This window comes from Scleropages formosus, chromosome 8 (genome assembly GCF_900964775.1).
Source record: "Scleropages formosus chromosome 8, fSclFor1.1, whole genome shotgun sequence".
NCBI classification, from domain to species: domain Eukaryota; kingdom Metazoa; phylum Chordata; class Actinopteri; order Osteoglossiformes; family Osteoglossidae; genus Scleropages; species Scleropages formosus.
Genome location: NC_041813.1, coordinates 29,574,582 through 29,597,897, shown reverse-complemented (window position 1 = coordinate 29,597,897; position 23,316 = coordinate 29,574,582). Strand labels below are relative to the sequence as shown.

The 23,316-nt window shown below is 43.2% G+C and overlaps 1 protein-coding gene across 2 annotated transcripts; it reads right to left on the bottom strand.

The window, feature by feature from the left end:
- On the bottom strand, nt 1-15,332 carry stk17al (serine/threonine kinase 17a like). Of its 2 annotated transcripts, XR_001966662.2 has the most exons (8): nt 14,932-15,332; nt 10,083-10,295; nt 3,604-3,748; nt 2,530-2,656; nt 2,388-2,436; nt 2,000-2,179; nt 190-536; nt 1-82 (listed from the first exon to the last, which is right to left on the bottom strand). XR_001966662.2 is itself a non-coding variant. In XM_018764720.2 (7 exons), exons 1-7 carry the CDS (start codon nt 15,042-15,044, stop codon nt 248-250), a joined length of 1,116 nt encoding a protein of 371 aa, XP_018620236.1. In that variant the 5' UTR covers nt 15,045-15,332; the 3' UTR covers nt 1-247. The 2 variants fall into 2 exon arrangements, 1 of the variants encoding a protein (XP_018620236.1); XM_018764720.2 differs by having other exon boundaries at nt 1-536.
- Between the last annotated feature and the right edge of the window lie 7,984 nt (nt 15,333-23,316).

The window sequence follows — 23,316 nt, the reverse complement described above, 5'->3', positions numbered from 1 at the left end:
TTTATAGCTATGAGTTCCATCAAAGGGTGTGCAGGCATAGCAGGGTGGCAAATGAATCAAGCAGGACTCTAGACCCCACAGCCTGGCATTCATGAAAAAAAATATATACGGTCAACACAAGCAGTCAGAAAGCACCCGCACAACACGCACGCAGGGTTTCAAAGTGCTTCCGAGCGGCACCGAGCTGACCTGGGCTAGTCCAAACAACCACGGCTCAGCTCTCCCTGGTCCAACTGCCTATGGAGGCCTAGCAGATGAGCTCCTGCTTGATCTCTGAGCGGGCGGCGAAGGGCTCGTCAAAGGCGAAGGCACCCCTCACCGACTTCATCTCGCTCTGGCCTGAGCACGTCGTGTAAGAAGTCACAATGACCAGCTCTGGCGAGGGGGCGGGGCTTTCCAGCTCCGGTTCGGACTCGGACGGGCTGTTCTCGGGTTCGTCTAGAGAGGACCGCAGGGCGTTGTGGAGGTGGGGCAGGGGATTCGAGTGTCCGTTCAGCCAAGGGTGCTTCAGACACTCCTCTGCAGTGGCCCGCTTCCTGCAGAGACAGAGACAGCTGCGCATTAATACTTTCCATACAGCCTTTAATCCATGCAATACTAGAAGGCAGCCAAGCAGCCAACTCAGTTCCATAATTCACAAACTCCTCTACTGCCTTCTTATATTTTTCAGCTTAGCACAAAAAAAAGCCTTATTGGCTAACTTCCACTGTTCAATTGCCACAAGATACGATTTCCCCTTATCAGCACATCTACACGAGACTATTTTTGGGGGGCTTTTCCCATGTTTCACAACACTAAAATTTGTGGATGCTGCAGAAGCTGTGTATGCTTTGCCCACAGACGAGCGATTGCCAATACACACGCACATAGAACCATAGCAATACATGATATACAAATACATTCCCTGTATTGCATTACATGTATACATATGGAATACAACATGGGTTGTTTTTTCAAATCTTTAGTCAGACATGGTCAACTGTCAAACTTGCTGCAGCACAGGCACTTGGAATTTGAAACCCTGACTTTTTTCCTATTACCCTGCAACAATGACACTCCAGCTTAACTTTGACCTCCACCCACAGTTTATTTAATTTGTGCTGCTCTAATGCCGCCGAGTTGCTGTCGGCACCCTGGCGGCGGCTGGGAGAGATTAGGCCTCGGCTCCAGCGATCGACATCGCTCGGCTGCCCCAGAACGCAGCTGACGGAAAGACTCCGCTGCTTGGGACTCGCCAGGAACCACAGGCCTTTTCCCAGAACTGCAGATTCTCAGGGTTCAGAGAAACGACAGATCAACACAGATCTTTCACGAAACAGTGCAGCTGCCCACCTTGCCTTTTGCTGTGGGACACGCTCCAGCTAGTCCCGCCTCCCCCGCTCAGTACAACCTCGTCTTCTTTAAGCATAAATGTACATACACCGTGGTAAAGCATGCATTCTTGACATTCACATACAGAAGCCTGCCATGCTCAGTAACAGCCCCACTATCTTTCTGAGGTTACGCTAAAGACATTAGTTCACAGGGTGACGTGGTCATTCTCGGAGGATGAAAATAGGTCCTATTTTCCATGTCTCGCACAAAAAAAAAAAAAAAAAAAAAAAATTACTGGTTATAGGGTAAGCAATTAGGGTCAACAAGGGCAATTAGCAAAGAACTCTGGTCTTTTGTCTCCAATCCAGGAAATGACAGACTAGATTTCAAATGAAGACAACACTTCTGCTCTCAATGTTATTACCGTCACAACTAAGAGCCTCTTCGTACCAGGAGTGAAACTTAAGCGAACGGCTCAAGTGACGAGACGTAATTTGCAATTCACGTCTCAAACCTGTGCTTTTTGCAGTGTCAGGAGTCCCGCTTGTTTTTGTCCAGATATAGTACAATTTTTCTGGGCCTGCAGACCATGAATGTGGACATGTCGTGCTAAAAATAGCACGCAACAAAAGCGCAGCAAAGCCCAGCGTGGAGTCAGCCAACATGCAGTTCTGGTTATACTCACCTAGGGTTCTTGACAAGAAGGGACTTGATAAAGTCCACAGCTAGCGATGATACGCCCTCGAAGACATCCTGGGAGTAGTCTACATTGACCTGAGAGATGTTGAGGAAAGTCTCCTGCTTTTCATCACCCAAGAAAGGGGACACGCCGGTCAGCATGACGTAGATGAGGACACCGATGCTCCTGTGGAGAGGGGTGGGATATTATCACCAACAAAAGCTAGACTTGATCTTTTCCCACTTTCCTGGGCTCTTTCCACAGACAACAGAACACATTTACAAACTAACTAAAACACTGAAGAAACAGGACTGTTTGTTTTTCTACCCCTACTCTGACTTCTCTGTTAATATAATCTAGCGTGGAATAGCAAAGACTTTCGGTTCAAACTCACCACATGTCTGTTGCTGTACTGATGGGTTCATAGTTCAAGACTTCAGGGGCTGCAACACATGGAGATTTTGCTTAGTTTCCTGCGTTGACCATTAGAGAATACACGTCATGCTGGTTCACACAGGCACTCACAAATTACTCACCCACATACTCCGGGGTACCCAGGATTTCCCGCACCTCTTCCATGCTGTCCATTCGCCTGGAGAGGCCGAAGTCCACAATGCGGATGTCCCCCAACGGATGAGCTCTGGTCAGCAAAACGTTCTGTGGCTAGAAGGGTCATCATTGAGATGATTCAGTATGAACCCAGTAGGGTAATCACCTGCAGATTTACAGGCTTTTAACAGTAGGACAAAAAGGTCTTTTTCCCCCCCGACAACTAATTTCAAGATTAGAAGAAATCTGGTTTAAATATATAAGGAGTGTCTACAAAGCCAACATAAACATCAAAATTCAGAGAATTTCAAATAAAATATTTGCTCATATAGTCAAGTTAGTGACCTTGAGCCACTTCTAATCTGGTGTTTATATTAAATCAGAGACCATCCCAATGTATGCTGTACACCAATAACACAATTTGGGATGTGTTTTTTTTTTTTTCTTCTTCTAGTATTCATAATCAGTGTTCAGAAGTGACATCACAGCAGCAACACAATTCTTCCTCCTTGACCCAACTGCGAAGGAAAACTGAGGTCCCTGTTACATCAATGTCATCACTGCTACCACGTTCTCATGCTTGAAACATCACTTCAGTCAATTACAGACCTAAAAACAAACCAACTGGCTTAACGATTTAATCCAGGACTGGCTGACTAACACTTGTGGGTAATGATCAGAGGGTGGTGTTGGGCATTCCTCAATGAGCAGCCGCCCTTTGCAACCCATTGCAGCAATAGGTTTAGTACTGACGGTATTAAACATATCAGTATCAGTACAGAGCGTCATTACAACGTCTCCTTTCTTGCCCTTGGTCTTCTCATCAACACACCAAACAAGGTCTGTTCGCCCATTCTGTAAAGCACAGTTCAAACCTTCAGCCTTTGTAGGCAATAACTACACCTCTACAAAAATAGCACTGTAAAAAATAAAAGGAACATTATATAAAATGACAGTGATGAAATGATAGCGCAAACGCCAAATGCACAATAGGCTTACAAAAGCAGAAGCCGTGCAACACGGAAAGTGCCACGAGTGACACAGCCATTACGTCCACTGACCTTTAGGTCCAGGTGAACCACGTTGTTCCGGTGCAATCCGGCCACACCCGTCAGGATCTGTTTGGCCAGCCGAATGACATCCTTCTCTGTAAAGGCTTCATCGTTGTCTGCCACGCACTGGTTGAAGATTTCCCCACCGGCAGCACTGCATCAGGAATAGGGAGTATTAAGAATTTACCAACAAACACACAACCACCGGTGGTGAATGAACAGCAGCAGTCGAGGAGAAAGTAGGTGTCGGTGAGCACTGTCACCTTCACAAAGTACCGTTTCATTGAACACAATGTTTCAAGCTTTTGATTTTAACATTAGTATTAACATGCAGTCTTTCATAACAGACGGCGGCTGGTGGCTGAGCTGTTCATCTTTAACGACAGTGACTGTACACTGTCATCTTTACTGAAAGGACAGAGCAAATCGGTGTTTCCATAACAAGGCGCTTTTCTACAACTTCCACAGTTTGTCTTTAAAACAATGATCTGAACAACTGCCAAGACTGCTCTGGAATTACACAGCAGGGCTGGTATTGTGCTATGAGCATGGGAAAACGGGCCCACATTCGTACACAGACATCATGTGCTTTATCCTGAGGTCCAGCAGTCACACCAATAAATCAGAGGGAATCAGCCCCCAGGGCTTTGCTGCAGCAGGTCGAGACAAAGAGCTCCGATAAGATTAATTCCAATGAAGATCAAAAGGTAACAAGAAGGGAAAATGGTAATTCTGCAAAACGCTCCCATATTTGGTTTAGGTGAAGTGGCAGTTAGGAAACGAGGTTGGGGAGGGAGAGGCCATTACCGTTAATAAACCTGAAGCCCAGTAAACGACAAATTACCAGTATCCATCCAAAAGAGACAAATTAAGAAGCGCATCAACAGCCTGAAACTGGATTTCCATCAGAGCCAGAGGCAGAATGAGAAAGCTAAGGTGCAGCAAATCCTCACTCCGTCTTCTCCTTCCTTCACCTTTTTCTAATTGAAAGCAGCGCTGCAGGAAGATAACAAATCTGACAGAGGCTCTGCTGTTCATTGTTGCCCAGAGGTACTTTTAAACCCTAAAACAAGAACCATATGTGGCGAGCAATATAAAGAAAGAATTTACCATCATGCTGCGGGTTCAATCATTACATAACAACTGCTTACTGTCATCTTTGCCCTCAGGTGTTGAAAAAGAGCTGCTTTATATAGATATCTTCCATTATAAATGTAACACAATCTTTGATTCCAGTTGAAGATGGACATTTATTGTGTAGAAACCTTACACCATGTCTAACTGAAAAGTACTCTGGTCATGAACACACCTTCCCATTCCGTAGTAACTCTCGTGTATGTGTGTGTGAGTATATATCATACACATGTGTGCACACTGCAACAATGGGTGGAACATGTGGTTCGGAGTTACTTCTGAAAAAATTATTGAATATATAAATCTACATTGCGCTTAACGACCGAGTTAAAAAAGCAAGCAAAATTCATGTCTGAGCACAGAACATGCAAATGTCTTTCATTATTAGTGTATAGCACTTTAATCCAGTATACTGTATTTCTTACCATTGTGTTAAGAGCCATAATTGGTTCGCTGGGAAACAAGCAAGAGATCAGTCTCAATCTATCAAATCATGAAAAACTAAAAAAAAAAAAAAAAAACCCCAAACACTGATGACGCACTTGAACCACTGTGGAAATATTTCACTTATGAAATACATTCAATGCCCTTTACTTGCACTCTAGATTTACAATTGTACAGCCTATCAGCAACTGGGTGGTGCAGACAAACAGTTTATAAAACATTTTCCCACAGATTACTGCAAGGGTCTTACTGACTTTCTTTCGGCACATTCATTCAGAAAAATCTGCTTGGGTGTTTACAAAGAAGCTTTGCGGAACTCCATGCATTGCACTGGCCAGCCATAAGGCAGTCACAAGAGTACATCCATCTCTCTTAACCTGGCTACATTAATGAAGCTCCTAGAATAGCCCGTACGTAGGAAGGATTGCTCTAGAGGAACAGGCTCAGGTGAAGTAACCCAAGTGTCATGACATCTTCGCTAACCTGGCCAGAATAATTAATCAGCACCCTAAATGAACTGGATGCAGAGTCTTAAGTCTCTGTACTTGGGTTCCAAACCAGCCAGACAGGACATGGCATCTTGCAATCCAACGGATCTACAGATCACACCATCTTTGCTTGAAGAAGACTTGGAAAAGAGGACAGAGAGGAACACGGTGCAAAGTACAAAACATCTGTGGGACATACACGGAATATCCAACCTCCCACACTAGGATGTGGTTGGATATGCTTGAAGGTGATTTGCTTTTCAAATAAACTAAACCATGGTCTCAAGCAGTCAAAATACGGAACGGGTCAGAAGGAAAGTGTGTGTTTAAAACCTTTTCTGCTACATTCCCTCGAAAGAGAGAGGGGGAACACAATACAAAATTCTTTGCTCTTTAATAAAATTAAAGCAGGAATTCTTTTTTTTTTTTTTTTTAAAAAAAAAAAAAAAAGGCTTTACATGTTTTGAATTTTTCCTGGTTCCACTTAGCATTCAAATGACCCAACAATGTCCCGCTTGCATCAAAGCAACACACTAAAACTGGACAGCTGTCTGTATAGGGTTTTCTTTGCTATAGTTGGATCAGAATTTAATCAAATGCAAACCTTCTGGCAGCTTACCAAATTTCTCTCGCCAATGAGAAGTCCAAACAAACCATTATGTTGTCCTAAGGACCATCTAGATCCTACAACTGGACAGTAAAGCTTCATGTGAGTTACTAAACCTTTTAAAACAGACTTATGTGAAACCTGCAGATGTTTCCCAAGCCAAAAAGGAACAGTTGATGGACGAAGACCTTCCAGGTTACATAAGACTCCTCAAAATCCCCACATAAAAGATGAGATAATACTACGCTGAGCAAAGATGAAAGGAGATTTAGGAAAGGCAGGGGGAGGTAGGGTGCCTAGTGCTCCATTTCAATTAGAAGAGGATGGCTGAAAAAACAGATCAGAGCCGATGCCATGAAAGCAAACTAAACCCTCAGGAATGCTTCTGCCAGACCTGAGAGATCAACCAAACCTCTTGGGCTGCTTGAAAGATGCATTTTTGTAAAACAGTCCTTAGGGCCGCTCACCCACGAAAGCGGAATCGAGGAGCGAGGGAGCTCGTGCCGAAGCAGGGGTGGGACCTTGAGATGGAGTGCTGTCATTTCAGGCCTCGTGTCCCACAGACTGTGATCTAAGCATTCCAACGGGTTGAAGGGAAGGTCACACCAGTATGGCTTGATCCCCCTTTCTTTAGTGTAATGACCTCATTCATCACTCTGTGGTCTGCCACAAGTAAAAAAGTTCCCTTTTATGTTGACCGGTGCCAAACCATTAGAAGATCCCAGATTCATTTTCCTGAGATTTTCTTTCTGAGGAAGGAGCTCCTTAGAGATAGAGGCACAGGCCTAAGTAAGAGGTAAAAGATGTAAAAAGTAGTGGCGGCTGGGATGCAATGCCTCAACCTAGAAAGAAGTCAATCTTCAGCACCACATTTGGGGAACTACTGGGCAATAATGTTGCTGCTGCCCATCTAACAGTTACAGTATATACACAGCAACTTGCTGTATTTGACACGTTATACAACTGGGTAATTTTATTGGGAAAATATCAGATATGCAGCTCCAGTGAGAGCAACTCTCTCAAAAACAAAGGAGTACAAGCAGGGAAAGGGGCTTGAAGTGTCAACATACAAGTTACAAGTCCGTTCCCCAACCCAACAGGGAAGAATCGCTGCAAGAATCTTTAAGATGAGGAGAAAAGGCTGCACCGAGACCTTTCAAAAGTGCTGTGGTCTGCCCACTTCATGAAATATCACATTGCAAGGAAAGCCGAGAGGCAGTTAAAACCATACTTTCCAGCATTGGCAGAGATTATACACACACACACACACACACACACACACACACACACAGAACCAATTAGGCGTTGTGACTCTGGATTCCAGCATTTTGAAATTCCAGCAGATCACTCCGCCAGCAGCGCGTGTCAGGTTTCGCACGGTCTCGGCGCCTTTGTTCCACAGGCTGGCACAAGCAGAGGGGGCAAGCGGAAACAAATCCTGACGATGACTCTTTAGCACATGCTCTGACAAAAAGGACGGACACGTTCGGGGGTCCCCTTTTACAGCAAAAGCCATTTAACCTACCTCACAATTATCTTTTTTGCAAGAACTCAGTTGCAAATTGATTTTAAGATGCACAGGGGTACAGTGGTGCGGTCTCATCCTGTATACTTTATGCACATTGGTATAAACAAATAATGAGCTTCTGACATTTTTTTTCCATACTTTAACACCAAACACGTGAACTAAAGAATAGTCAGTGTTGGCCTGTGTACATTTAAACATACAGTATATACCAGAATGCACATTCTGAGCCATCATCACTGTCTGGCCATAAACTATACAAAAAGAAAAAAAAAAACCCCACATATCACAACCGCAAAAATCATTTAAACATCAGAATACATAACGATGAAAACATTTTTTTCCCCTCTCCCCATCCCAATGTCAGCATGGAAGCCTGTCATCAACTGCCTACCCCTGTTTTCCACCCAATTACGCACAGGGGTAAACCCAAAGCAACCAAATGATCAGAATTCAAATGAAATCAGCCTCTTCTTTCTGCACCTTGAAAGGGATGTGGTCACGAATCTTGAGTGAGTGTGAGTGTGTGCGGGCATGCGAGTCTTTCCCCCTCGTGGATGCTCTCAGCAGCAAGGCTTGCAAACAAAACCAAAGGAAATGGGACACCATTTCTCCCCCTCCAAGCCTGCAGAGAGGCAAGTCCACGCTGAGGTCAGCAAACCCGCACTGGGCCCCTGCCCAAGCCAGGGCAGATGCCGATACTAATGTGAGATGTGGTTTGCTGCACTAAAGCCATATTTTAAAAAACACTACAATTAAAGAGGGCTGAGCTGAAGGAAGGTTAAAGCCAAGTGTGCTCACTTTATGCCCTGCCTGTGGACTGTGAGCTGGACAGTGTCACAACCCAATCTACACTAAACCAACTTACAAGACAAAAATCACATGCAGTGCCCAGTTTAGGGTGCAGGGTCCAAACTTCTTGCAATCTTCTGGCCTACTATTGCTGACTTCAAGTGTAGAAGATTCTCCTAGCTGACAAACACAGCCAAAACATACCTTCTGGACATACCTTTTGCAATAAGAGTTCAAGGACACATGCACAAACATAAAAATGACTCACACCAGCCCACAGGGTCACTGGTGTTGATAGGGTGGGGTCCAAAAAAATTCAACTGCAGGGTCAGGTCCTCCAGTAACGGAGAGGGGGGAAAACATTCGTTTTCATTTATTTTATATTTTGATGTGTAGAAAATAAACTGATCATACAAATGAAACATGAATGAGAAAAACACTTTTTTTTTTTTTTTTTAAACAACCTTGAACAAACCATTGGTTAAGGGTTGACTCTAAATCTTTGTTACCAAGCTTTGCTTTCTTTTGCTGTAGACTAGTCTCCTCTTCTAAAGAAGAAGGTAAACCACACAGCTTTTCTTCTCCCCCCCCCCCCCCCCCATCAGAGAAGACTCGCTACACCAAGATCTCTGGCCAGCTCAGCTTGCTGAACAGAGACGAAGGATGTGAGCCAATTGCAGTATGTTCAAATTTGCATTTTTTGAGCCTTTAACAGGGCTAACAACCTGTCAGGGAGAGGTGTATGGCCAATCCTGCACACTCACAAATTACAGTGTTCAAAGTGAGCAAGATGTATGTTCTAGACATACATACACACCTCTGCCAGGACAGATGATAGGCTTCTTCAAAGCTCAATATCCATGCATTTCGCTAGAACAAGCTGCACTTCTGTACGCTCTCATTAGTAGAAACCGAAACACTGCTTCAGTGATCACCTGCGCACAACACCCCAACTACATAAGCACAGCAATGCAGACAATACAAAAGGAACCATTTCCTCTGCAGATGTTAGAGCGAAGGTAAGAAAACACACTGCTGCTGAGACAACTGCCTTATAAGGTAGCAAGTATGTGTATGAGAAGATGCTGAGGCAAGACTGAATGAAACAGACACTTGTATTCTCTTGACACCGCAAATTCAGGAAGTCAAGTTTTCAGAACCAGTGACCATATCTCATTTCTTATCAGCTACACATGGAAAATCTGAGTTATGATCTTGCTTTTGCAGGTCCTTGGGTATGATGGAAAGGCCCTTGTGTTTTCAGAAACACCAAACAACCTCAAGAGGCCAAAGTATAAGTAAGGTTCAGATTATATCCTCCTTACTATGTAGATAACACATCTAGAAATGAAGAATATTTTCTGAATGCACCGTAATCAGTTCTTTTCAGTCGCTCAACTGAAACATTTCATTCCATCTAATTCTTTCCATGAGCAAACATGCTAGTAACTCATAACTCCTGACTCTTGTCAGGTGACTTCTGGAAAACGATGCTTACCACTCCAGGACTAGGATAATCTCAGAGGCGGTCTCATAGGCCTCGTGCAGGGACACCACGAAGGGATTCCCCGCAGCAGACTCCAGGATAGCAATCTCGTTGATGATGTCCACACGGCAGTCCTGTCCCTTCCTCCGTTTGCGCAGGAACTTGGCTGCATGCTCTTTTCCAGTTGACTTCTCCACACACTTCTTGACCACTGCAAACTTGCCCCTGGGGAAAGGAAAAGAAAAGGTTCTTAGCCAAAGTTTGCATTTGTTAGAGATCACCCACTTAGCAACAGTAATGCTCACTCACATTAGACAACATTACCAGCTTTCAATACAGCCTATTCTGAAAAGGATGAAACCCAACATAACACTCTGGTTCAATCCAGAAATAAGATATTAAAATGGAAAAACTGAAAGTTGAGCAAGAAGCCAGGATGAAAACAAGAGACTTACCCCTTGAGTGATGAGGGAAGTAGAAAGGGGAAAAACATGTGATAGCGCAAAAGAAACGGCACAGTATTGGAAAAATGAACATACGGCAGGCAGGCAACTCAAAAATAGAGGTCTACTTATTGTGTTCAGCGGGAACCTGACAGGCAAGAGCAACAAAATGAGATTAGCAAAATAGCTCTTGAGTCCTTCACTCTCTCACTGCTCAATAACACACAACCTACCAGCAGAACTATCCAGGCAGTCCAATCCAGGATCTTCTACAGTGCACAGACACAAGAAAAGCTTTTAAGTATCACAATTTCAGTGATGGATATATTGCTATGGCTAGGGCAGGCGAAATGTGAGCAAGAAATCTGTAGGCTATGTTGAGCTTGCTGTGGAAAGAGCTGCTAGACTTGTACTCTTTCCCCATTCTTCTGTCTACAGACAAACATAGGAATTTGCAGTGCTTCCACTAAGACCCAGGTGGTAACATAGTGGTTAGAGCTTCTGCCTTTGCATCCAAAGGTTGCAGGTTCAATCTCCACCTCTGCCTGTAATACCCTTGAGCAAGGTACTTACCCTAAATTGCTCCAGCTGTATAAAAAGGTAAATAATTGTAACCTTAACACTAAGTCACTTTGGAGAAAAGTGTCAGCTAAATGAATAAGTGTACGTTTGTCAAGCTCTTGCCTTTGACACACACATGCACGCACTCAGAATGCTACGAGACCAGGCAATCTAAAAACATAACTCAGTCTAGCAAACTCAACAGTGTAGCAAAGATGTCCCACCTCCTCTGTTAAATACTTGAAACCTTAACTACCCACCACCCTTCACATGTGATAATTGCCCAGACACTTTAGTGCTACTACAACTACCATAACATTTGACAGTCAGCAGACTGAAGCTGAAAAAGTTCCAGCCATTCACAGCAAACCTTGGCACTCATACAGACCGGGAACATTTACACACAGGATCATAACTTCTGGATTGAGATTTGATTCCACTTGTAGAATAATCAATGGCTCTGTGGAGTTGCCACTGATCCTGTCCCTGAGGAAATAACTCGTCAAGAAACTGTGACATTTTCTTACATGGCAACAGAGAGGTAAAGCTTTAAAGCAAAGAACATATTGGTTGTGGCAGCTTTAGATGGCTGCAAACATTACAGCTTTGTGCAACTGCTTCAAATCCAGCACCGACCCAGCCAAAACATATCCATGAACAAAGCATGAAATACTAAATCGAATTAGCTCATCTAGTAGTTGTTTGACGGTGCAGAACTTTTTACAGGGCTTTTCCAAGTTTGTTCTGCAGTGGATCACAGCCTCTTCTACCTCCGCAAGATCTGCTGCCCCAGTGAATTCTTTCATCTCTCTTTTCTTTTTCACCCGAAAAAACACCCACCGACAGCCAAGTAGCAAAGGGACTGATCCCCGTCTGAAGACAAGCCATGAAGGATTAAAGACTTGACACTTTATTAGGCCCTTTCACATTCAAAACAAATAAATCACTGGGTATTAATGAAACAAGACACTAAAAAGACAAGTGGGAGGAGTTAGAGCAGGTCAACAGCAGGGTTTCTAGGAGAACAGCTTCTTGTACTCCTTTTGTCGAAACAACTGCTACCGGGACAGCTTGTCTGACATGGCGGGTGGCGAAACCCCCTGCTCCGTATTAAGAACTTAAATCACAGAAAATCCCATTTTTTGCCCATTACGAACACTGCTGATGTACAACGCATTGAGTAAATACCTGCTGTTTGACTTCATCACAGGTGATGTGATGCAACTCACATACCCGTAAAAGGAAGTTGAACTCAATATGAAAAAACAGCCACATTAGCTGCTTTGCAGTTGCTGAAATACGATGTGACCCAAAAATTGTAGTGCATGCGATAGTGAGAATTCAATTTAGCAAAATGGTTTTCCTGTGGCATTTAACTCCTCAACCCTTCTCTACCGTGACTCATGTCTCAAGCAGAAAGCCATCCACATCCTCTTTCATATCTTAACGGACACTTTCTGGCAAGACTTAAAACAACTGCCAAATCATCAATACTTTGCCATCAGCAAAATACTCAAGCTATGTAGAATTACCCATTATTTTTCCCTGTAACAACGTATTTTAGATTGTCAGATCAACATCAATGCCAATTCCTTACATTATTTCAGTGATTTGTCCAATGAGTAGAAAAAGATAAGTGTCATGTTTTACACTCATGTGAAGTCTAAAACAGCGTTAGCCGTGGTGCAATACAAACACACACTCATTTTGGAAGGTGGAAAATTCTCCACACCCAAAACCTGTAATGCCGAAAAGCAGCACAGATGACTGCCAAATATCTACTTTGTCACCCAGGTGAGAAATGCTCTCTTGGCACATTGTGAGCAGATTAAGCTCCTTTGGTAATAGCTTAGTCAGACAGGAATGTAGTATGAGTGTGACACGGATCGCAAAAATGTTTGACATCTTCTGGTATATGACATGAAACATGGACACACAGTTGAAATACTGGAAAAAATACTGGGTGCCATATTCAGAAGTTCAAAGCTTCACACTGTAATAGCTGTAAAAACTGAATCCGGTGAGAATCCAACAAAGACCTGCCTTGCCTAGACTGAGCTGAAGTGCTGTTCCTGATACAAGACAACCACCTGCAGGAGTTCAAAAATTATTTCTATGAAGCAAGCATGGAGAGAGAGAGCTGACAGAATACCTGAAATAAAAAAGTGGACTGGCCAATGTTGCTTCCTAATGCGGGTGATCTAATCCTTGCAAGCTGCTCTTCTAGCATCAGCATGAATGTCTTTCCTGCAATTACATCAGATTTATGGCCCAACCTCAGGATGCAGAGACTGACAAGGTGGAAGGGCGGTGGCAGAGAGCAGTGGGGTATTTTGGGGGGTGGTGGTGGTACAGGGAGACTGGCCTCCTAGTCTTACTGGCCTAGCTGAATGCCCTAACATGTAACAAGTAAATTTCTGCTACCAATTCTGAAGGGTATGTTTCTTTACAAGTCCTCCTTCTGCCCCAAAGCACTCATGAAGGAAATTAAACTACACATTTCCTTCATTGTAAATTAATCTGCATATTGGTAGTAAGAAAACGTGGACGTACAGCCCAAATTTTTAAAGCACTTGCTCGACATCTTTTCGTGAAACCTTTCTATCCATGTGTATCAATGTTATAAATAACTGAATAATAGCTAGATGTCAATATAAGAATAAACTGGTGTGGATTTTAACGTATAACTGTTTACACCAATTATACGATACAGTCTGCACCAAGTTTGCATTTATCTAGGGCATAGCTTCTCTTTACCTACGGTGTGTTACTGGTGACAAATTAACCACACTTCCCAAATTAAACAAAGCCAACAACAGAGACTAAACACTTTTTGGATATTGACTGCAGGTGCACCAACCTAAATGTACACAAAATAAGCATGCAGGTTTCTGTGGAAGGCAGTTATAAAGGACAGAAAAAGAGCCCCGCTGCTAAAAACTGAGGTATTGCACACCCCCAACATCTGCAAAAGATGTTTACTTGACAAATGATTTCCTGGCTCATACCGCATCAGTTCTCCATTCAGCATTTTCAAAACACCACCATTGGGGGATCAGTAGATAAAATTTTACTGGGTCATTTACCAACTTGACTACTCATGCTTTCTATTCAAGGGGATTTTGTGCAGATGATGGGGAAGGTGATGTGTCGGAGCATCATCTCCTCAAAGCCCACCATCATCTCAACTCGAATGTAAAGCTGGTGGAGTAGCTGCAGACCAATTTTCAATGAACCACCAGTGCAGGTCCATGTAAACACTGACATCACGCAAATGATCAATGCATGAATCCATCCAGAACATCTTCTGTTCACATACAACAGTCTGTATTTACCATTATTGGACCTAATTAGTAATTCCTTCATCTGGCTTTTTAGTTTGAGTCCAAGAGAAACAGGTGACAATCACTGGACGTGAGGAGAGGACTATACTACAGAAACTTGGAAAAACATACCGATAAGAGTAATTAAATCTAATTCATTGGCGCTTTTCATTTTCCGAAGTAGCCAATACAAAACCGCCGTAAAGTGGAGGAAACCGTATTCTTATTCACAAGTTAATCTTCCATCTACTCCTGCTCCTAAGCAGCAGAAATCATGCAGCGCAACGCGATTTATTTTATTCTAACGCAATCAATGTGATTGTGAAGCCTAGTAGTAAGTTTCCAGCGAAAAAAGCCAGTCAGCTTCCAGACGGCCAAGGCTCTAATTGATCCGGATTTGCAAGCATGCAGAAGTGTAATTATTATTATTTGCACAATCCAGAGCACACGTGCAGAGAGGACTCTTTGTCGCTGCGCGCAGCTCAGTGTAAGTGGAGAGAGACCGGGGGGATGATGGAGGGGGAGGGTACTCACCTGCCCAGCTCTTTGCCCACCAGGTCGTAGTTGTTTTTGAAGGCATCCGTCCGTATGCGTGTCTGTATTTTAGACACCATGCCATTCCTGCTCATCGTCATGGAATCGGGCATTGCAGACCCCTAAGGCGAGTGCACTTTCTCTCAATGGAAGACGACAAGTCAAGTCCGCTTCATATCAGAATCGCGAGAGAAGTCGAGTAGACACAAGCAAACAGTGTATAATAATATATACGCTAAGTGTTCGGGAGTTTTTTCCCCCCAAGCTAATTTGTACAGTATGACGACTAACAGTGTAGTAGAAGCGCATGCAATTCGCTGAAAGTAAGAAACTTTCACAGAAAGAGTTGCTAATAAAGTGCGCTGTAAATAAACTGCTCGTCGCGCGCGCTGCTGCTGGTAGTGGCGAGAGGCGCTTTAACGCCACACACTCCCAGCACAAAGCGACAAGCAGATACCGCCCCGTTTGCTGACGTCACTCGGTCGCAGCCAATCACACGGCGAAGGTAGCCTGAGGGGCAGGGTTTCATCCGTCACTGTTATTAAGCGTTGGACCAGAGGCAGGGAAGCGCGTGGGAGCGAATTTTCCATCCTCGTGAAAGGGCGCAGAGATGCGCTAACAATGAGGGCTGAGCACCTTGCTCCAGGGTATTACCGCAGTAAAAGTAGCGTACGGGCATGAGCTTACACCCTGAAGAGTGCTGCTGCTGTACCTTTGAACTGGGTGCTTACACTGACTGAAAAGCAGAGATAAAATACCCATCCCATGGGTCATGCATAGCTGGACGAGGCTCATAATATCTAGTGCTCCCCACACACTGCTCTACTGCAGACCTGCAATATTTTGTACTCATTTAAAAATATCTTTCTGTTTTATATGACCTTGTAGTCAGGTATTGACTGTAGCCCTTCCAGCTGTTGAGACTGTTTTCACTTTTCTGCTCTGCTATTACTGCCTTCTTATTAGAGGAGCTTTTATAATAAGAATCTCATCTAAAATGTAATTAATTTCCATCACAATTTTTCCCATTTTGTTTCTAATAGTTTTCTTAAGCTGATATTCACCTGCACCTTTCTCTCCGTTCTGTGTAATTTTATTAACCACAGGTTAGTAGTGCAACACTCACTTGCCTGCTATCATATGTAGAAGTGCACCGTTTCATTTGGAACGCAAGTAATTACAGTTCCTGTAGTTCCTGGCTCGGGCTCTGAAGGTGCTTATTCCAAGAGCTGGATGGGCATGGGCAAAGCAGCAATTTATTCTCGTTTTTAAAGGTGCGGGAGCTCTGACATCCTGCCCCACAGTTGGCACACTGCAGCATTAAGGCAAAGTGTTGGCCAGGATTGCACACTGCACAGAACAAGAGTTCAGCTTCATGCCCAGACGATCTCTGTTGCCCCATCACAACAAGCGAATGTTCTGTGGACAGTAAACGGCATGTTTTACCTGATGCAGCCATGGTAAGAACATGAGTTGGTTGCATTGTTACCTGACTGCTCAGTTGCCTAGAGGATGTTCTTGTCAGAAGTGAGTGGATTTACTGACATCTACAACTGCAATCCTGATGACTAATGGAATAATTGTCTGGATTAAACTGTCATTAAGAAAACAAATTCACAGAACTTATTCCTTTTTTTTTTTTCCCCACTTAAGAGCATAAAACTGCAGAGATCCTTAATATAAAAATTATGTATAATTATGTTATACATCCAGTGAAACTGAATTCTACATGGAATGTTTGTTAGGCCTTAAGTTTAACTTAGGTAAAGAGCTAATATACTCATATAGTACTTTCCTGTAACTCAAAGTGTACTTATGAAAGTAAATTACCCACAAACAATGTGTATCACATAAGGAAACTTATTCCAGGAAAGAATAGTCATACATTGTTATTAGCCAATTCACATATGTAGCACTCTGGACAAAAAAGGTGCAACTTGAGAGAAACACTCAAGAGTATTTGGCTTGTGAGGGTTTAAAAACATGAGGCATTAGCTCTCGAGGGCTCAAAAATCAAATACAAACCCAAATACAGCAGCTGCAACACTGTCGTCTCCCTGATGCACCTTCTGCACCAGCCCTGTAGACAAAAACTAGAGAACCACAGAAGGAGTCCAGCATTCATGAAATTTTCAGTGTTTGCTGCGAGTATGCTTGGAGATCGTAAAATCGAATTTGGGGAAATCTATCACCTAGGCACTAGGGCCTCAATGAGGTCGTGTTTGTGCCAAATGCTGAATTTACCCTTGTCTGTGTTGGCAAGGATGGCCCAAGGTAAACAGAGGCAAAGTGTTTGTGTGTAGATGTGAGGCCAGTGGTAATAAATGCAGAGGGTCATGACCCTATTTGCAAAAGACAACGGACATGTGCCACAGTATTGCCTTTACATGACCTGTGGCTCTCTATCAGATCTCAGATGTTAAGAGTACAACAGCATAATTGGAAGCAGCGAAAATTAACCAAAAGTTGTTGGTCCACTGGTATGTGCTTCCACGCCACGCACTCTGTAGCCAGAAACCTACTATCTGACTAAAATGGCAGAAAGTGACAGTGATTTAGAAAACGTGTTAAATCTGAAATACAAACCAAAAAAATCTAACTACATCAAAACAAATTTGAGCTCTTCAAAAGACAAATATTACTTTGTCACATCGGTGCTGGAATAAATTCCATAAAGTCAACCTAAACTGTAAGTGAGATCTGTGCATGAATGTCCTTACTACGGTAATTAGCAAAGCTGTAAACAAGGCTATTGAACACGAACATTCCAGCATCCCGAGTCATTAGAACAAGAAGCTGGTTACGTAACCTTGTTATACATCCTCAAATTGTTACCTTAAGCCTGTTAGAATTCCAAGCCGTGACCCTGGCGCTGCCATCGTATGGAGGAGAGGCCAGAGGTTCAGACGGGTCACATTAGATGGGACTCAGTCTGGCCCCCTTGAGGGCCTTTGGATGCATACCAGCAGCTCCGCTCTCCAGCCCTGGCTTCAGCTTGCGTAAATACAGGAAGTCTGCCCCTAACCCCAGAGCCCTGGATGCATTCCAGGCCATGACAAAGAGGCCCTGGCTGAAGCCTTCAATGTCTACAAACTCTTTCCATTTCATTCTTCTTTGGTTTGGTTCAGACTGTTGGCCACGACACCCATTTAGGAAACTCTGCTGATTTTTGTGGTGTGGTGTGGTGTGGTCCCATGAGGTGTTACAGGATTACCATTACTTTTGTATCTGTACATAAATTGATTTTCAACAGCATCTCATACAGTGAGTGATCACAGTGACTCTAGGGCAATACCTGGATGCATGCTTACAGTGGACCCCCGAAATCCATCCATCGTTCACACATATGCACATTCTCCCACAGTCACACACTGCAAGCAATGTAGTGTAAACTACTTCACCTAATGCAGGAATTCAAAGTAACTTAATCTTTTCTTTATGTGACGAGGAGCTAAAAATATTGTGAGGCCTTCATAAACATTCTCTAGACCTGTCATCCCACGGAGTGTGCAACGTGACAGAAATAAGTTGCTCCTGCAACCAGTGTGACCTTAACTGGCTGAAATGAAACACCACAGCGGGGATGCTGGTTGACAGCGGGACTCTCACACCCACCGCATGAACTGACCCAGGAGCTGCCAGACACACACAACGCTGGCAGTGTTTGCTGTGAACCAAGAAATGACAGCTGTGGCTCACTCTAAAAAACGACAAGGAACACCCTCAGCAACGTGACACAGAGTCACACCTGAAAAGGTTCCAACATCAATTCCTTAAATAAGCAACCTTTTTCTCAGGAACACACAGCTTTTTGTGCTTGTGGTCAGGATGTTCTCTTTTTGGCAATCAAAATCCTTAAAAGGCTCAATTACATAATTCACCATGCCTTCTGACACATGGCTGCTGAAAGAGAGCCAGTGGGGAGACATGAAGATCTAGTCTCTTTCACAGCTTTCTCCTTTGTGGTGTCTGTGCTGACGCAAATAGAATACATCCTCTGGAACTTCAGATGTCTGTTGCCATTGGGATGTTTTCTTTGACATTGTTTTTTATTTGTATAGCAGATGAGTTTAAGCAGAGCTTTTAGTCCTGTAACTGTACACTTTATATGTTTCTAGAAGCAAACATAGGTGGCATGTGTTGCTTTCCCTTCCTGCCTTATCAGGACTTCATATATTTTTCTTTAATGGAAATGCTGCATTTAGACTTTGGTTCTATAGCTGTTTTATTTTGAAGAAGCATCTGTTATAAATAAAGTGTGGCATATATTTTCCCAAGAAATATCTTTTTACTAACCAATTACTTATAACCATTCAAACAATCAAATTGTCAAGTGCCCTGTCCTGCCCCGTCCAGACCAACACTCTGCCAGCCGCCAAACTGCCACAGCCTGCGTCCTTGCGCTTCTCAACTGGCTGCCCATAGCCGCCCACATCAGGTCAGATGGTGCTGCTAGCTTCAAGGGCAGCCAGAATACCCACTGTCCTCTCACCCACACAGACTTTCTTTCTCTTTTTTCCACCCCTAAGGCTACACTTCCATCATCAACTGAGTTGTGGTGGAATAAGTTTCCAGCCACTGTGAGATCTACAGAACCACATTTTTTCACAGTGCAAACCAGTGACACACTCTTCAGACTTCTGAAAAGACCCAAACAATCTTAATCTGGTTGTCATAGTAATAATAATCAATGGAACACATCCAAGCTGAAAGCTGGTAGCACCTTTTTTTTTTTTTTTTTTTACTACAACATTAATTCTACCAGCAACGTACTTCTTTTGCTTAGTTGTGGCTTTCATTGCCTGTCTATTGGTTCTGTAAACCTTCCCAAATAATGGCTTTATGTATTTTGTGCAACAAACTAATGATCCTTTGTCACAAAACAAATGGCGGTAACATTTGAAAATGTTTATGCGAAAATATTGATGGGCATCAATCTGAGGAGTTTAGGATTCTTACGAAGAAACTTATTTACACGCTGCTTGGTTTTCAATAACGAAAGGCTTGTGTCCACACAGGCTACCCTGTAAACTGGGTGTAAATCCCTCCTTTACAGATTCCAATGGGACACAACACTAGCCAAAGTCAGCTGTGCTCGAAATATTTGTTTGCTAAAAATTGTTTGGTGTTTTATTCCTACTGCTGTTGTGTAGCTTTTCTATGGGATATTAATACACTTATGGTGTATACAGATGGTGTTATTATTGTCGTAATTAAGGTGAACTTTGCTCAAGTTCAAGAGTACGTTAGCACTGGGGGGGTGGGTGGAGCTGAATATTTTGCGCATGCGTGCAGTCCCCTAACCATAACTCCTCCTGTATGGACCTATCTGCATGCCTATCCTGTCACTTTCCTTTCCCTTGACTGGCACTGCCATATTTGTGGATGGTGCAACAAAACTTACACATATTGTTTTCAATGCCTTGATGACTCCCTGGTAGGGAAAAAGGCCTCACCTTAAAAACCCCCCGCAAATACTCCTCCTTTGCCTCATGTTTACGCAATGGGAGGGTGGGAGGGGGGGGGCCTAAAAACTACCTCATTCTGCATGCCCCCCGTAATTTGCTGCTTCGCAATTCATGTGTACCCCCATGACAAAGGGTGACTGTTACACCTCGGTCACAAAAAAAGAGAACAAATAACACCATAATTAGGCGGACAGTGACCGATTGTGCCGTTTTGATCACTTCCCAGCCACACAATGAAGCGGGCTTCATGCCCAGGACAGCATTCAATGGCAGGCCTTGCAATGACGTTCTTCGACTGACGTCTTATCTATTAAGGCATGCAGACAGATACCGCCAGCACAGTGAGAAATGTTGTTGTCCTTTAGTACCAAGACATGACAAAAACCAAAGAATGATCTCACCTGGTCATAAGACTGCATGCACAGTTAACCAGAGTGAAAGTCATGTCAAGCAATAAAAGAAAGAATTTCTATTTCAGCTCTGAAACATTTGGAACAGTTGTTGACCTATGTAGGCATTTTTCAGCAGTTCTTCCTTAAGATAAAACGGTGAACTGTTGCGTCTCACACACAGGCACTGAAGCAAAACTAATTCATAATGCAATCATTTCTTATTTTCAGATTGGTCAAATAGTTCAGCACTTAGATACTGTCATGGAATAACAGTAGATGCTCTTGAATGTGACTGCATACAATCTTTTTTCCATTACTTATCTAAAATAACAATTTTACTTATTTATACATCTAGATAGAGTCAGGTTAAGCTAAACACCTTTCTTGAACCAGCCATCATAAAGTGGTAACTCTGAGTCTAAGCTGTTAGGTGGCCCAGACAGCAGTTGGTGATTCAATGACCTCTGCAGGAATTTCCATAACGAGTCGCAATGTTGCACGTTCACCTTGAACATGTCTTTGTGAATTGAACACACGCACATGTTTTTAAGTGGAAGGGGATTACTGAGTGGTTCCACGGTTTTGCCTTAACCGTTGTTTGATTTTACTCCCAAAAGTGCTGTTCTCCTTTTTTTAAGCCTTGATGGGTTTTCCATTGAAGATGCTCATATTTCAAATAAGGTCTCCCTCCCCATTGCCATCAAGGTGGACCACTGTTTTGGCTGAACTTTGCAGCCTCCCTCCAGCCCCTCCCTTCTTGCCCTCTTTATGAGAGTGGTATTGCTCTGCTTACCTTTTTGTAGGCCAGAACAGGCTGTCATTTGTTGGCCTGCCCCTGGGCTGTACGTCCTGCTAATTACTTACATCTCACTCTCCTGGAACTTGGCCAAAGCCAACACCTAGTGCTGCATACCAATAATGTGAGCCATGTTTGCTCTTGTAGCTTTCCAGTGTCTAAGAAACAATGGTCGGCCCAACGCGCTTGACAGTTATGAAGCTGCCAGTTTTATTTTCGTATCCATCAAACAAATGGAAGTTGTTAAGAAGTAATTCATGAAATGAAAATCATTTCACCTGAATTTTACTATCTTGAAGCAAAGTGGGACGTTTCGATGATGTTATTGTGACTGTGAAGCACACAATTTAGCTGAGATTATTTTTACCTTTGGACAAGAAACACTGAAATGAAGCAGACAATGTTTATAGCTGATTTCCAGTCAGCAGATAGTTAATTAAAGAGACAAGAAGAAATAGTTTAAACATCCACTGCATGTAACTGACACACACCTAGATTTTCTACAGTTTTCTTACACATCTGGAGGGTTCCACATCACAGGACTGAAAAGGTCAAGATCACATTTCAGCTCCTGTGGGTTCTCAGCTCACTCAACTTGCAGGTATATTCTTACTCAGGGCAGGAAACCGTTTTCTTCCAATTTTCGAAACCCCATAGACAAAAGCAGACAAGCGCAGCAACCAGAGATGACACAAAGGATAAGTAAGCCAGTGAAAGTGAGAGGCATGTGAAGCAGACAGAAACGGTTACCATATCCTGCTGCTCTTCTGGACATTTGTCTATAGACACTGCACATCTGCATCACCCCGAAATGTGGCTCACAAAAAAAAGGCCCATAAAGGAACTATGCTGAGGTATTCTATGCATTAGTTTGCACACATAAGAGGACTTATCCTAAGGACAGTGCTGATGTAAATGATATTATCAGTAGAAATATGCGTGACAGTATGTTGCAGGAGAAAACAAACACCTCAGAGTTATGCGAAACCAAATATGTTTCTGAAACTACTCGAGCTGACATGTTCATTGGAAGTCGCTTTGGAGAAAAATGTCTGCTAAATAAATAAACGAAAATGCAAATTATTGCCTTATTCAGCTGATCCCCTATAGCAGTTGTTGGAGAGAATGTTTGTAGAAAGTCACAAAAAGACATGACAGACAAAAGATAAAATATTGCAAACGACATTTAGATTTATATGTGTGTGTGTGTGTGTGTGTGAGAGATTTATACTATTACTTGCTCAAAAGATGCCATTACGCAGTTTCCATAAAGAAATTCACAAGAATACAGGAAAAGTTAATGTGCTTCCTGCAACATTTTGAAAAAAAATGTCCTGCTTGTTAACTCTACATTGAGACCCTGGTCAGTCGGACACTTGCTTTGTCATCCAGTTGTCAACTGTGAGGAGAGCCTAGACAAAGCATGAGTCTAGGGCTCTTATTAGGCCGTGGAGCCCCAAATGTCAACCCACTATCACTCCAGCTAGGTCAATGATAAGACCTGAAATGGGCTGGAGAGAAACTTGCAGCACAGACAGCAAGGAGACATTTGCAGATAAGCTAGGCAAACCTAGACCTGTCTTCCCAGCCGCTGAGTCTGTAGAACCACAGCAGGTCAAAAATAACACACTGCAAACGAGCAGATGCAAGCTTTTTATTAAGGAGGACCAGCTACCAGAATACGCAGAAAGCCCCCCAACACATCTCTGCCGTGACCGTTGGCCTGGCA

Bases quoted from the DNA above. Each gene is read 5' to 3' on its own strand.
- stk17al (XM_018764720.2), bottom strand. From the start codon at position 15,044: ATGCCCGATTCCATGACGATGAGCAGGAATGGCATGGTGTCTAAAATA. The intron at 2,657-3,603 runs GTCAGTGGACGT...TGACCCTTCTAG, and splicing joins TGGTTCACCTGGACCTAAAG to CCACAGAACGTTTTGCTGAC. The intron at 2,437-2,529 runs GTGAGTAATTTG...CATGTGTTGCAG, and splicing joins GGGTACCCCGGAGTATGTGG to CCCCTGAAGTCTTGAACTAT.